This window comes from Babylonia areolata, chromosome 18 (genome assembly GCF_041734735.1).
Source record: "Babylonia areolata isolate BAREFJ2019XMU chromosome 18, ASM4173473v1, whole genome shotgun sequence".
Classification (NCBI taxonomy): domain Eukaryota; kingdom Metazoa; phylum Mollusca; class Gastropoda; order Neogastropoda; family Buccinidae; genus Babylonia; species Babylonia areolata.
In genome coordinates, this window is record NC_134893.1 from 39,145,083 (window position 1) to 39,158,865 (window position 13,783).

At 41.9% G+C, this 13,783-nt stretch overlaps 2 protein-coding genes across 2 annotated transcripts in view; both read right to left on the reverse strand.

Annotated features, from left to right (window-relative positions):
* LOC143291978 (uncharacterized) overlaps positions 1-4,401 on the reverse strand; it is a 13,480-nt gene extending 9,079 nt beyond the window's left edge. The window contains exons 1-3 of the mRNA XM_076602132.1: positions 4,276-4,401; positions 2,810-3,070; positions 1,232-1,445 (exon numbers count right to left, since the gene is read on the reverse strand). Coding sequence (XP_076458247.1) covers positions 1,232-1,445; positions 2,810-2,941 — 346 coding nt within the window. The 5' untranslated portion in view covers positions 2,942-3,070; positions 4,276-4,401. The remainder of the gene's footprint in view (positions 1-1,231; positions 1,446-2,809; positions 3,071-4,275) is intronic.
* Positions 4,402-8,147: 3,746 nt separating this feature from the next.
* LOC143292753 (dynein axonemal heavy chain 7-like) overlaps positions 8,148-13,783 on the reverse strand; it is a 91,992-nt gene continuing 86,356 nt past the window's right edge. The window contains exons 70-72 of the mRNA XM_076603297.1: positions 13,122-13,299; positions 12,359-12,462; positions 8,148-11,177 (exon numbers count right to left, since the gene is read on the reverse strand). Of these exons, the coding sequence (XP_076459412.1) occupies positions 10,971-11,177; positions 12,359-12,462; positions 13,122-13,299 (489 nt within the window). The 3' untranslated portion in view covers positions 8,148-10,970. The remainder of the gene's footprint in view (positions 11,178-12,358; positions 12,463-13,121; positions 13,300-13,783) is intronic.

The window sequence follows — 13,783 nt, forward strand, 5'->3', positions numbered from 1 at the left end:
GATGCACAACTTTTCCACAATCATAACAAGCCCAACGTTAGCAGAAACATATATGACGACTCCTGAACGATCGTGTTACTTCTGTTGATGCTATTTCGAACATGTGCTTTTTTGAACATTTTGATGCCTTCTCATGAAAAAAGAAAGCAGTACAATATCGGTCTTCTAGTTCTCTCAAAAGGAAAAAAAATACTTGACGCATTTTCTGGTCCTCTGGAAAAAGAAATGCATTGCGTGTCTTTTCCTTCTTCTTTTTTGTTGTTGTTGTTGTTGTTGTTGTTGTTGTTGTTTTTTGTTTTGTTTGTTTTTTGCTTTTTGCTGTTTTGTTGTGTGTTTTTTTTTGTTTTTTTTTTGGGGGGGGGGTTGGTTTGTTTATTTTTTTCTGATGGAGTTGGGTGCTGTTGGGTAAGGGGAACTGAAAACTAACTGGTTGGGGGCGGCTGTGATGAGAACGAACGATTTTTTTTTGGGGGGGGTGGGGGGGTGGGGGTGGGGGGGCTGGGGAGAGGGGGGTATTGTTTTTTGCTTTTTTTTAACGTGAAGCGGGACAATGTGCGTAGGATTTAGCAGGAGTCGCAGCGTAAACACAAGACATATATATGCACGATATTGTCTATTATTTATCGTTGTGCTTCTTGTTGGCCTACACCCCTCTCTCTCCCCTCTCCATCACCCTCTTCTTTTCCTCTCCCCCCTCTCCCGCTCCAACCCCTCTTCCCTTCCCTCTCCAACCCTCCTCCCTCTCACTCCAATCTCCCTCCTTTCTCTCCCTCTCCTTCATCTCTCCCATCCCTCTCCCTATCCACCTTCCCTCTCCCTCCCTTCTCCTCCTCCCTCTCCCTCACCCTCTGCACATCCCCTCCTCCTCCCTAATCCCCCAACCCCCAACCCCCACCCCACACCCACACACAACACCCACCTGTAAGTTACGCACAAACTAGAGGTGCCGTTGACGCTGTCGGACAGCATCGTCTCCCTCTCTCCCCTCCCCTCTCCTCCGCCTATTCCCTAACCCCCAACACCCCCCAAACCCCCACCCACAAACCCACACACACACACAACATCCTCCTGCACAAGTTGCGCTTCAACAAACTCGTGGTGCCGTTGACGCTACTGGACAGCATGGCCTCCCCCTCTCCCTCTCCCCTTCCCCCTCCTACTCCCTAACCCGCACACCCCCACCCACCTACCCACACAAACATCCCCATGCACAAGTCGCGCAACAACAAACCCGGGGTGCTGTTGGTGCCAGACAGCTGTGCCTCAACATAGTCCAGGTACTGGTTGACGTCTGCCAGCTTCTCCTCCACGATGGCCGTGACGTTGGGCAGGTTGCTCGGGTGGTACTCGTTGGCCATCATGTCGCGGGCCGTCTGCAGCGTCTGGTTCACCTCCTTCAGCATCCGGTGGAACCGCAGGTCCAACTTCACCGACAGCCCGATGCCCTGCAACACAGTGTGCCGCCAGACAGAACGGTGACATGCTGGTGTGCATGCCTGAGAATGCGTGTCCTTCCCCTTTTTCTTCTCAGTCATGACGGTTCCAGAGCAGGGGGAGTGCCGGGGTTGGGGGGTAGGGTGTGTGTGTGTGTGTGTGTGTGTGTGTGTGTGTGTGTGTGTGTGTGTGTGTGTGTGTGTGTGTGTTTCGTTATAATCTTTCTTTTTTTCAGTATATTTACATTATATGTCTAAATTATTAAATGTGTGTCTTTAAATTATTCTTTTTTATGTGTCCATTGTGTAACGAAGAAATGTCATTGTTATTCTTTTCAAGAACATGGGCAGTGATGAAGAGGAGGTGGTGTAGAAGGAGGAGGAAGAGGAGAAAGAGAAGGAGGGGGAAGACGCCAGATTGAATGACTAGATGTAATGAAGAGGAGGAGGAGGAATATCTTCACTGCCAACGAGGTATCCTGCAATACAATGCAAGGTAGAAGTATGGAAAGTAACGAAGTGAAGGTGGAGAAAGAGAAGGAGGAAGATGTTCACTGAGAACCCGATGCTCTGCAATACAACACAAGGTAGAACTATGGACAATGATGGAAAGGAGGAAGAGGAGGAGGGGAGGGGGGAATCTTGACTGACAACCCGATACTCTGCAATAATAATACAAGACGGAACGAGGGGCAGTGGTGATGATGGGGACGAAGAGGATGGCTGGACTGAAATGAGGAGGGGAAGGGGATGATTGCACTCAATGGGCAAGGACAGGAGGAGAAGGATTGGGGGATGGTACTGAAGGATTGAAGGAGAAGGAGAGGGATAGGAGGATGGTAGGAGAAACATGGAAGGAGGAGATGGGTAAAGAGGATAGACTGAAGGAAAAGACGGGGGAGATTTAAAGGGTGGTAGGAGATAGATATAGACCCATAGACAGACAGGTGCAGACGCAGATGATTCATTCATAAAAGCCACAGCCCCACATGAATGACAGGCGCTAACAACATATACAGATATAACCATAACTGTCAGTAAACATTCAACAGTTTTCATAAATAAACTAAAGAAACATACCATTCTACTTAACTAAGAAGCTTTATGTAAATACAATGCGAGTTTACGTTACAACACCGTCGTCAGATGATGCCATCAATGATAAGCAGAATTCAAACAAAAGCGGACGTTCATAATATTTATTTGAAATAGATTTTAGGCGAAGATCATGCAACACAGGACACCTCAAAACAAAATAAACTTCATCATTTTCTGTTGACTCATTGTACAAAGGACACAGCTCCTCTGAATGATTAAGACAGACAGACAGAAGGCAGAAAGGCAGACAGAAGAGAGAAAGACAGACAGACATATACCTTGACGTTGAGATCGTCGAGGTGTCTCCCAGCTTGCTCGTCGGTGAACTGCACTGCCTGGCCCCTCACCATCACCGTCGTTCCCATTATCGTCATCGCCACCATCAACGAACGGAGGACGCAACACGCCATCTTAATGCAGGCTATCTCTTGGTGTGCACCTTTCTTCTGGCTCCAGACGACGTTTTGTCCTTGTCTGTTATTGTTCTTTTGTTGTTGTTTTTCCTGTTTGTTTGTTTGATTGTTGTTGTTGTTTTATGTCTGCAACAATGATAAACAAAAAAGTGGCTATGTGGTGTAAAAATAGTACGTTCAGGTTAGCTTGTTTACGCATCTTTTAAAGAGAGAGTGAGTGTGAGTGTGTGTGTGTGTGTGATTGCGTGCGTGCATGCGTGTGTGTGTGTGTGTGTGTGTGTGTGCGCGCGCGCGCGCGCGTTCTTATGTGTGTTGGTGTGTGCATTTGTGTGTGCGCATTTGCATATTTGTGTACGTTTGTATGTGTTTGTGCGTTTTGTTTTGTTTTGCTGTTGTTGGTGGTGCTGTTGTTCCATTGAGTTCCAGATACCAAGATATTCCTTTAACGGTACGTTGTCTCTGGAATGCTGTCCAAACTAAATGTGCTCGGTGACTGAATATCAGTGTTTCAGAAATCAGCCTGAGTTTAGAAAAGGGGTAACCATTGAAAGCTATGTGTTATTGGTGGGTTGTGTTCTCTTTTCAAAACCTTTCTTATTATGCGATGGAATCAACATTGTAAAAAATGCAATGTCCCCAACACAATATACACGCGCCTTGTCTGCAACATGGTGGTAAATGAGGCTCTTTTTTTCTTCTTCTTCTTCTTTTTTTGTTGTTTTTGTTGTTGTTGTTGTTGTTGTTGTTTTGTCTTTTTTAAAGAGTTTGTCTCAGTAAACATTCGCCATCTATTTATATTTAATTGTGCGTACGCATTTCATTCATACAGTGACGTTTATATGATTTTGCACGTTAACATCACTAAAGGACAATGAAACCAGAAATGAAATAATACACTAACGGAAATTATTCTTATAATATACCTATATACCTAACTACTATCTCGCAGAACACAAAATTAACACGGAGATGAGGATATTCAGTCCACACATCAAGACTGCATACAACAAACAGAAAGGCATTGTTGTTGTTAATATTATTATTATCATCATCATCATCATCATCATTGTCATTATTATTGATAACAAGTGTTGCTGCCAATGGCTGAAATGAAGTGATATGTAAAATTCATTCCAGTGTGGACGAAAACTGCTATCCACTAATCCAAACAAAACTCATTTAGAAACATTCCAGATTTTTAATCACCTATCTCGAGATGATGATAGATAAATAAAAAATGATAACACAGTACCCGAAAGTTGATTTTAAAAGATCGAGTTAGTCTTTGAGATGTACATAGAAGAACATAATCGCAAGTAAAGATTTCTCACCGCAGCTGGTTCCTTTCTTCCGTCCAGCGTTGTCGAATCCAAATGACTTTGTGTGTTTGCTTGTGTGTGTTCTTGATTAATTGATCGATCCACGTCGATCGCGATTGCCAATCATTAACTGGCGGGTAGGTCTGTGCCAGTCATTATCTGTTCGGGGTATCTGGGGGTGGGCTTTTGGGATGGTAATCACACATTACATACCAAGCCATACATTACAAGCCATTCCCCCCCCCCCCCATCCTCCGCCCCTCCCCCAACCCCCTCCCCGTCACACTCAATCCATCCATCCATACGTGCATACATTCATGCACACATACATAGAAATATCCATGATTTTTTACTCACTTGTGCAAACAAAGTGAGTCTATGTTTTAATCCGGTGTTCGGTTGTCTGTGTGTGTGTGTGTGTGTGTGTGTGTGTGTGTGTGTCTGTGTGTCTGTGGTAAACATTAACATTGACATTTTCTCTGCAAATACTTTGTCAGTTGACACCAAATTAGGCATAAAAATAGGAAACATTCAGTTCTTTCCAGTCATCTTGTTTAAAACAATATTGCACCTCTGGGATGGGCACAAAAAATATAAAAAATGAAGCCTAATTATATGCAAACTGCATTTACTGTATATTTATATTTTTTTGTATTCTCTAAACTTGGCACTTTGATCTGATATTCGACACAACAAGAAGAGCAGTCATTATTATCATTTTTTGTTCAAACAGGAACTTCTTTTGCTAAGCATGGAAGTTTTATTTATTTTGCAAACGTTTTGGTACAGACAGTAAAGAAGGGAAATTATTCTGTAATTATTGCTAAGGGACTTAATTTGCTTTAAACTGATCTTTCTCATCTTAAACATTACATTTTGAAATTATGCTCAATACATAAAAAGCTTGTGTGTTTTACTCTCAGTGTGCAGGGCTTTCACTATGTTCATTCGCCCAAGTGGTCTTTTTCGGAAAATACTAAAATCAATACGACGAGTGGACTTTACAGATCTGTTGGCTGAGCCCTGAAGGTCATGGGCAAAAATCAATTGCGTACACATATTTATACACATTAAAGCGCGTGCTCATATTCTTCGCGAACGCGAACGACGCCATTTTGTTTCAAGTTGTTGACCTGCCCTGACGGGTGCAATAGCCAAGTGGTTAAAGCGTTGGACTGTCAATCTGAGGGTCCCGGGTTCGAATCACGGTGACGGCGCCTGGTGGGTGAAGGGTGGAGATTTTTATGATCTCCCAGGTCAACATATGTGCAGACCTGCTAGTGCCTGAACCCCTTTCGTGTGTATATGCAAGCAGAAGATCAAATACGCAAGTTAAAGATCCTGTAATCCATGTCAGCGTTCGGTGGGTTATGGAAACAAGAACATACCCAGCATGCACACCCCCGAAAACGGAGTTTGGCTGCCTACATGGCGGGGTAAAAACGGTCATACACGTAAAAGCCCACTCGTGTACATACGAGTGAACGTGGGAGTTGCAGCCCACGAACGCAGAAGAAGAAGAAGAAGTTGACCTGCCCGTTCAATCCTATACTCAATGGACAATACACGATAACATGTGATGGAAAGTTGGAGAAGGAGACCGTTAAATATTTATTCAGAGAAAGATTTGTGAACGCCTCATCACTTACTGGATTATGCCCCAAACTGCCATAAAAATATCCACAGAATCAGTCGGAATTCACAAAAGTTAAAAATTGTAAACCATGCGAGTTAATACCCTTGAACTGATCACGATGAAACGAGTCTTCCAGTCTTGACTTTTCTCAAAATGAAGTCCTTTTCACTTCTTACGACGTTTAGAAGTACTTGTACTTGGCTCTACATGTTATTAGTTTAACAAAATACGAAATTTTCATATCAACTTTAAAACTATAAAACTAGAATGAACATAAAAGAGAAATTGAATCCACCGTGTCGTACTACATTCCCGGCAGGTGTAACTAAACTTGTACATCTATCTAGATCTAGTCAGTGAAAACGGCTAAATGTTGGACGGGCGCAACAGCCGAGTGGTTAAAGCGTTGAACTGTCAATTTGAGGGTCCCGGGTTCGAATCACGGTGACGGCGCCTGGTGGGTAAAGGGTGGAGATTTTTACGATCTCCCAGGTCAACATATGTGCAGACCTGCCAGTGCCTGAACCCCCTTCATGTGTATATGCAAGCAGAAGATCAAATACGCACGTTAAAGATCCTGTAATCCATGTCAGCGTTCGGTGAGTTATGGAAACAAGAACATACCCAGCATGCGCACCCCCGAAAACGGAGTATGGCTGCCTACATGGCGGGGTAAAAACGGTCATACACGCAAAAGCCCACTCGTGTGCATACGAGTGAACGCAGAAGAAGAAGAAGAAGGCTAAATGTTGCAGTGTGATTGCGGCGATAGCCATTAAAAAGAATTTTTTATTGCCCTTAAAGATTTTTTGAATGCCCAAGATACACCAGAAAAATAAAATTTAAACAGCGTTCTCACTGCGAATACCGCAATTGATTTATCGCCCTTTAAAAAAAGTATGTTCAAATGTTAAATTTTAGAACTGAGTTCAGTAGCCGCGCAAGTGTAATGGATAAGGCAGTTTCTTCTCACCCGAACACGCGGGGTTCGAATCTGGTTAGGACTTCTTTTTTTTTTTTAAACGCAAAGCTTTATAATAATAAATACAGAACTTGACACATTTTAACGATTAGTATCACAAGTGAGTCTTGAAGGCCTTGCCTCTCTTGTTCATCCTTTTTTCATCCTCGAGCCTATCTTCACACATGCACGCACACACACACACACACACACACACACACACAAAACGCGCGCGCGCACACACACACACAAACACTGAAGATGAGAGGTTAGATAATTGGCAGGCGTGCCCAGGGCCACTGGCACTGTCATGGAGTCGTTGACACTGACCGGGGAGTAGGGAGGGGGTGGGGGGGGGGCGGGTCGGGAGGGGAAGGGAGGAATGTGAGTGGGCGGGGCCACATGGTGGCTGGAAATCACCACGTGCCAGACAAAATCCGTGAGAAACAGTACGTGTTTTGGGCCCTGTCCAGTGTTGCCTGCACACCTGACATACACACACACACACACACACACACACACACACACACACATGGATATATGATCTACGCGTCTGGGCAAGAGCGGGAGAGAGAAGCCAAGTGGGTGAGAGCACTTCTGGTCCAAGCAGTCGATAGCTACCAACAACATAGCAACCAAGGTACTTGATGACACATTATTAGATACTCAAGAAGGGGTAATGACGGGTATGTACGTACATTTTCCGACGCATGATTGACCATGTGTGAACCATGTACAGCAGAAGAACGTATGTTTAGATGATCAGAGTCATCCATAACGTTGTGTTGATCAGGTCAAACCAGCAGTTTACTGGAGACTTGAATTAATAATTACTGCCTGTAGGACAGGCGGTGTAGCTGACTGCACTTGTTACAGAATATATACAAGAATAGAGCTGACACTCCAATGATGCCTGGTGTGTGTTTGTACGTGTATGTGTGAAAGTGTGTGTGTATGTGTAAGTGTGTGTGTGTGTGTGAATATGTTAAAGCGTGTGCGTGTGTGAGTGAGTGTTGGTAAGTGTGCAAGTAGGAATAGAACTCACTCACCACAGCTGCTCTCACACACAAAAAAAAAAATCCTAAAAAACACACACACACACATCTTTACACACACACATACACACACAAGTGTAGGTGCCCTCAGACACACATGCACTAAACCAAGAACCTGCACACACACACACACACACACACACATGAACGCATGCACAAACATGCGCACACACACACACACACACACACACACACACACACACAAACACTCTTTCAAAAAAAACGTTTCACACAGGAGGCTTTCTTTTAATTTTTATAGTAAATAAATCAAACAAAACTGTAAAACTTGTATATCATTGTGCTATATGTAAATTCTCTCTTGGGAATACCTGATAATCATTTTTTACTCAGTACAATCACATGTCTAAAATCAAAGGAAAATGAATAAGGATCGGACGGATGAGGAAGATTAATATTTCACAAAACTTCTAAACAATAAAGAGACTTTTCTGCACACTGAAGTGTTTGTAAATATCACAGCAAGTTGATCTGTACAGCTTCACAGCAAATCAGTTGATGGGCTGGAACAAAATATCACAGAATGACCGCACTCACTCAATGTTATTTGATGTTAACCAAACATGCATCACTACAGTAATGTGATGCCATCAACATGGACATTGTTCTACGTTGTATCACATGCAATGTTGTGTTTTTTTCCCATAGTAAACAATTCATATGAAAGTCTCACATCAGCAGTTTCCAGATATGCATAACAGTAATTCAATACACTGTACAAGACAAATGGCTTAATCTACCAAAGAAACGTAAATCTTATTTTCTTTTAATTGGATGTAAAAATGTGATATTGTGTTCTGCATAAACTGACTGCTGAATTCACCTACATACATTTACATATGATTAACAGCATGAAATTAACAAGGAAAAATTATTAGATGAAACTGACATAAACAAAACTTCTAGCATTTTAAAAATTTGGGGTTGGGATGGGGCACACATACTGATAAGATAAATAGAAAAGAAAATTGCATTTTTAATGTGTGAATGAAAAAAACACAACAAAACACTTACAAATGGATTAAACTGCAACAAAAGGTCATCTTTATGATACTAAGCTCCAAATCATTTCGTTTTGCATACATAAAACCTGTTCAGAAAACTTCAGACCTGAACACCATTAACATTAGTCTGGTTCCCTTTCAAACTGCATACAACAGCAAAGTCCTTCCATACACCCCTCAGCATAGTTGACCAAATTTGGCATACTCTCCATACCTGCTAGAGAACTAATTGTAGCAGAAAGGGTGGAATGTAAAAACAAAACCCCTGTCTGCCTTGTAGATGAGGCTGATATCAGTTGCATAGCAAAATCACAGCACATAGGCGTAGGCTGCTGTCTTCCTCATCACAAGAATCAGCTTGTTCTCGCTTCTCCCATTGTCAGTTCATCGCAAAGGTATTCAAAACGTGCTAAAAAATCTGGTGAAATTCAAAACGATAGAACAGGGTCTGCATGCAACCAACTAAGTTTCCACAAACAGTGTGGAGCTCTGGCCATTCGAAAACATGACTGCAACCATTCCGATTTCTGTAAGCATGAGTCCATCCTAAAATTTTTGTAATACATGATTTATCCACTTCTAGCAGTCTCTCCATTTTGTGATTTAACTGCAACAATGAAATGCTTTGGACATTTATATCTTTTTAATAATGAGAGAAAAAGCATTCTACAACATGCATTTCATTAAATATTGATAAAAAAAAAATTTTTAAATCCAGTCTAACCTGGACTAAGCAATGTCTTCATAGAAGTTTAGTGAAGTCACTCAAATACAATCCGAAATAAAAGTGCAGAACTAAAAAAAAAAACCCAAATTTTTTTTTAAAACCAAAAAAACATCAGAACCTGTTTATTAACAACAATACATATTTACATATTTATATCATTATCATTATCATTCCTGCTTTTGAATATTTAACAGACCAAAGTTAGTATAACTCGACTTTAAAAACATAAGGCATCAGTATGAGGAAAAAAACAACAACACTGATATTCATGGAGATTATTCTTAAATCATATCAAAAGCCTGTCTGGAAACAGTTGCAGTAACATATCACCATATCAACACATAAACTGAACTATAAACAAACAAACAGAATCAAACACACACAAAAAAAATATATACAACCAGCAACAAATTTAACTCATCAAAGTGAAAACATAACATTAAGGAAGAGAAAACTCTCAAAAGTCTTAACATCAACATTTAATTCAGATTTTCTCTCACGCATTCACATGTACATGTTCTTCAGAACAGCTCAACCAATAAACAATATGTACATATCAATACAAAGCAAACATTTAATTTCCCATGTTGTGTCAGGGAGAGGCAAAGACAATCCATTAGCAGGCAAAAGACACCCAGGAATTCTGACTATCAGAGGACTCAGAGGGAAATCGGTAAAGGGAAGGGGAAAACAGAACATGGAAAAGGAGAAAAGCAGGAGGGAAAAGGGAAGGGGATGGAGATAAATTATCTTTTGCTGACACCAGCAGTCCTGAGCACTGCCCAGTGGAACATCTTCTGTGAATGCCAGTCACACTTACTCTCTGAAAGAAACCAAACACAGCTTACTGAATCACCATGAAAGAAAAAAAATCCTCCCCTCTTTTCTTCACAAAGCCAAGTTACGGTTCTTGGTCAGAATGGTTGTAGTCAAAGTCTTCAAATACACCTCTCATCTCAATAATTTTTTTTTTTTTTTTCAAAATTGTAAAATAAATTACCTGCTGCTAAGGCCTATAGACTGCCTATCTTAGATTTTTGTCTTGTGCTAAAGTCTGAAGAAGTATCCTGAACAACAAATGAAGAAAAAGAAAAAAAAATCACCTTAAATCAGTCACACTGACACAGGGTTTGTTTAAATCAACAGAATCCACTTCACACACACACACACACACACAAACACACACACACATTCATACACACACACACACAGAGCGCCACAGAAACATCCCCCGACACTGGTGGAGTCACACAGATCAACCAGTCCTGACAACCACTGGCCCCCCTCTCTCTCCTTGCCGCCCCGATCAGTTGTCCAGCTGACACAACAGAGCCACGCCCCGGCCGATCCAGTGGTCCTGGGGCTTGTTGGAGGGGATCAGCATGCCGATGACAAAGTTGGTGGAGTGCCCCGTGGTGGACAGGGTGCCACGACGCTCACTGGTCTTGTACACCGGACACATGTAGGCGTTGGTCTCCGGCAGGTCGGAGCGCTTGATGGGCTTCAGCCACATCTGGAGGGTGGAACACACAACATCAGGGGCTTGGTCAGTTCAACCGAATCCGGTTCACACACTCAAACATAAACACATGCACATATATGCACCCACACACACTCCCTCACACACACACACACACACACACACACTCACACAGACACATACGCACACAAAAACACATGGGTACACACACACACACACATGCACACACACACACACACACACACACACGTGCACACACACGCACACACAAACATACATACACAAACACACAGAGAACCACAGAAAATGTAGCATAGCATCAGCTGCTTTGAGAACCACAATGTGACAAAAACTTCAGGACTTCAAGGTGACCTCCCTTGAGTGAGCGGGCAGAAAAACAGCAACTGACTGAGCTTGACACAAAAGAGGACTGGGCATCAAAAGCAAACAGGTTAGCAAATGACACATGGTGTCACAAATGGGATCTGAACCCATGCCCAAATTAGTGGACCAGGCACTGTACAGTTTACTGATCACTTAAGTTTAATGATCACAGCCATCTTTCTCCCCACCCTCATCAGCTGTCCAGCTGACACAGAAAGACCGCCCTGCATGCTTATGTGCTGGTGAAAACTGCTGAATATGTGACTGAATAAACAAATAAATGAATGGCCGAATGATTGAGTGAATTAATGAAAAGAAGAAATGAACAAACAAATCAAACAACTAACAGAAGAAAAAATTCTCCTGTGAGGGGGTGATAAATTAATTTTCTTTAGTACTGTATTGGACTTGACTGTAATGTGTTTTAATGTGTTGTAATGTGTTGTGTTGTAATGTGTCGTGTTGTATTGTATAGTACAGTACAGTACTGTACTGCACTGAACTGTGCTGTACTGTTTAGAACTTCACTGCAGAGTTCTGTACTGTATTGTCATAAAAGAAAAAAAAAAACCATAACAAATACTTCAACAAATAAATTTTCATTTCACATCACCATTACAAATTATTCAGCCTGATTGTAAAAAAAAAAAAAAATCATTTTTAGAAGCCTTTTAGACAATTCATAAAAAAAAAAGCTAAACCCACAAGAGAATAACCACTTTTTTTTTCACAGCAAGAAAATGACAAGGGAAATAATGATGAGAGAAGTATGGACGACAGATCTGAAGCATAGACAAAACTGTGTGTGGAGACACAGCCAGCTGACTCACCGTTGGCATGACGTCAAACAGCTTCTTGGGCTCTGACTCGGCAAGGATCTTGTGCTTCCTGTCCCAACGTGCCCCTTCCACGAAAAGGCCGTACACGTACACTCCTGTACAACAATAGGATGAGTGACAAAGTATTCTGTTGTGTTGAGTTGTGCTGCATTGTACTGTGTTGTGCTGTATTGTATTTATTGTGTTGTGTTGTATTGTGTTGTGTTGTATTTATTGTGATGTGTTGTGTTGTAATGTACAGTAAGGTACTAAACTGTACGGTACATGCACACACATATACACACAAACACACACACCATCTAACATCACACTATGTGAACTGGCATAAAACTGAAGAACACACACACACACACACACACACACACACACACACACACACACACCACACATGAGCGTGCTCAAACGCAAAAAACAACAACATATTCTTAACATTTCTTCTGCGCCCTCTTACACAAAATCATAAAACTTACAAACCAACATTCTAAAAACACATTTCAAATCATAAACACAAAGAAAGTTCCAATGCACATGCTTCCACCTCATGACAGCATCCTCACCATGCCCCAAACTTACTTCCCAGTAAACTCACCATATTCAGCCTGTGTATAAGTGTACATCATTGTTCTACCAAATTCATTGTATTAGTTCTGTGACATTTTCAAATGAAACATTTTGGCTGCGTTCTCATCTCTGAAGTCACTGATGTCTTCATCATTTGCAACGGGACTTCCATGACTGTTTAAACCAAACTCACCATCGTCAGGCGCGGTGTCGTACTCCTTTTCGTCGAGCACTTCATAGTCGAAGGTGAGCAGATCGATGGGGATGGTGTATTTGCGGGCATAGTTCTGCTGGGCGCCCGTCAGGAAGGCCTGGGTGAAGAAGAACCCAGACACCCAGAACACTGGGGGCGCGCCCACATCGTACCAGTCCTGGAAATGTGAGAGAAAGTGATGAGGTTTTTTCTCTCTTTCCTTTCAGTTTTCAGTTTCATGGAGATGTCAAAGCATGCAAAGAGATCCATATGCATCCCAACTGAGTAAAAAAATAATATAGTAAAATAAATCTAAAAGGTAGATGCCTGACCTACACAAAAGCCAAAAACGCTTCTCAGGCCTTGAAAGCCTGAAATATTTAATCAAAGTAAATAAATACATAAATTAGTAAATGCATTAAGATACAATAAAAGGAAATACACAGAATCAAACAATTGAAATAAAAAAAAGAATATATACACAGACACACACAAGTGAGTCAAAAATGGGCCACACTAAGTGAAACTGTTCTGCACACACCTACACATCTACTCAATCAAACATGCAAATGCGCACGCACGCACACACATACACACACAAAGACACATGCATGCACACACACACCACCCAAACAGCCACCCTCCCATCCACCCTCCACACA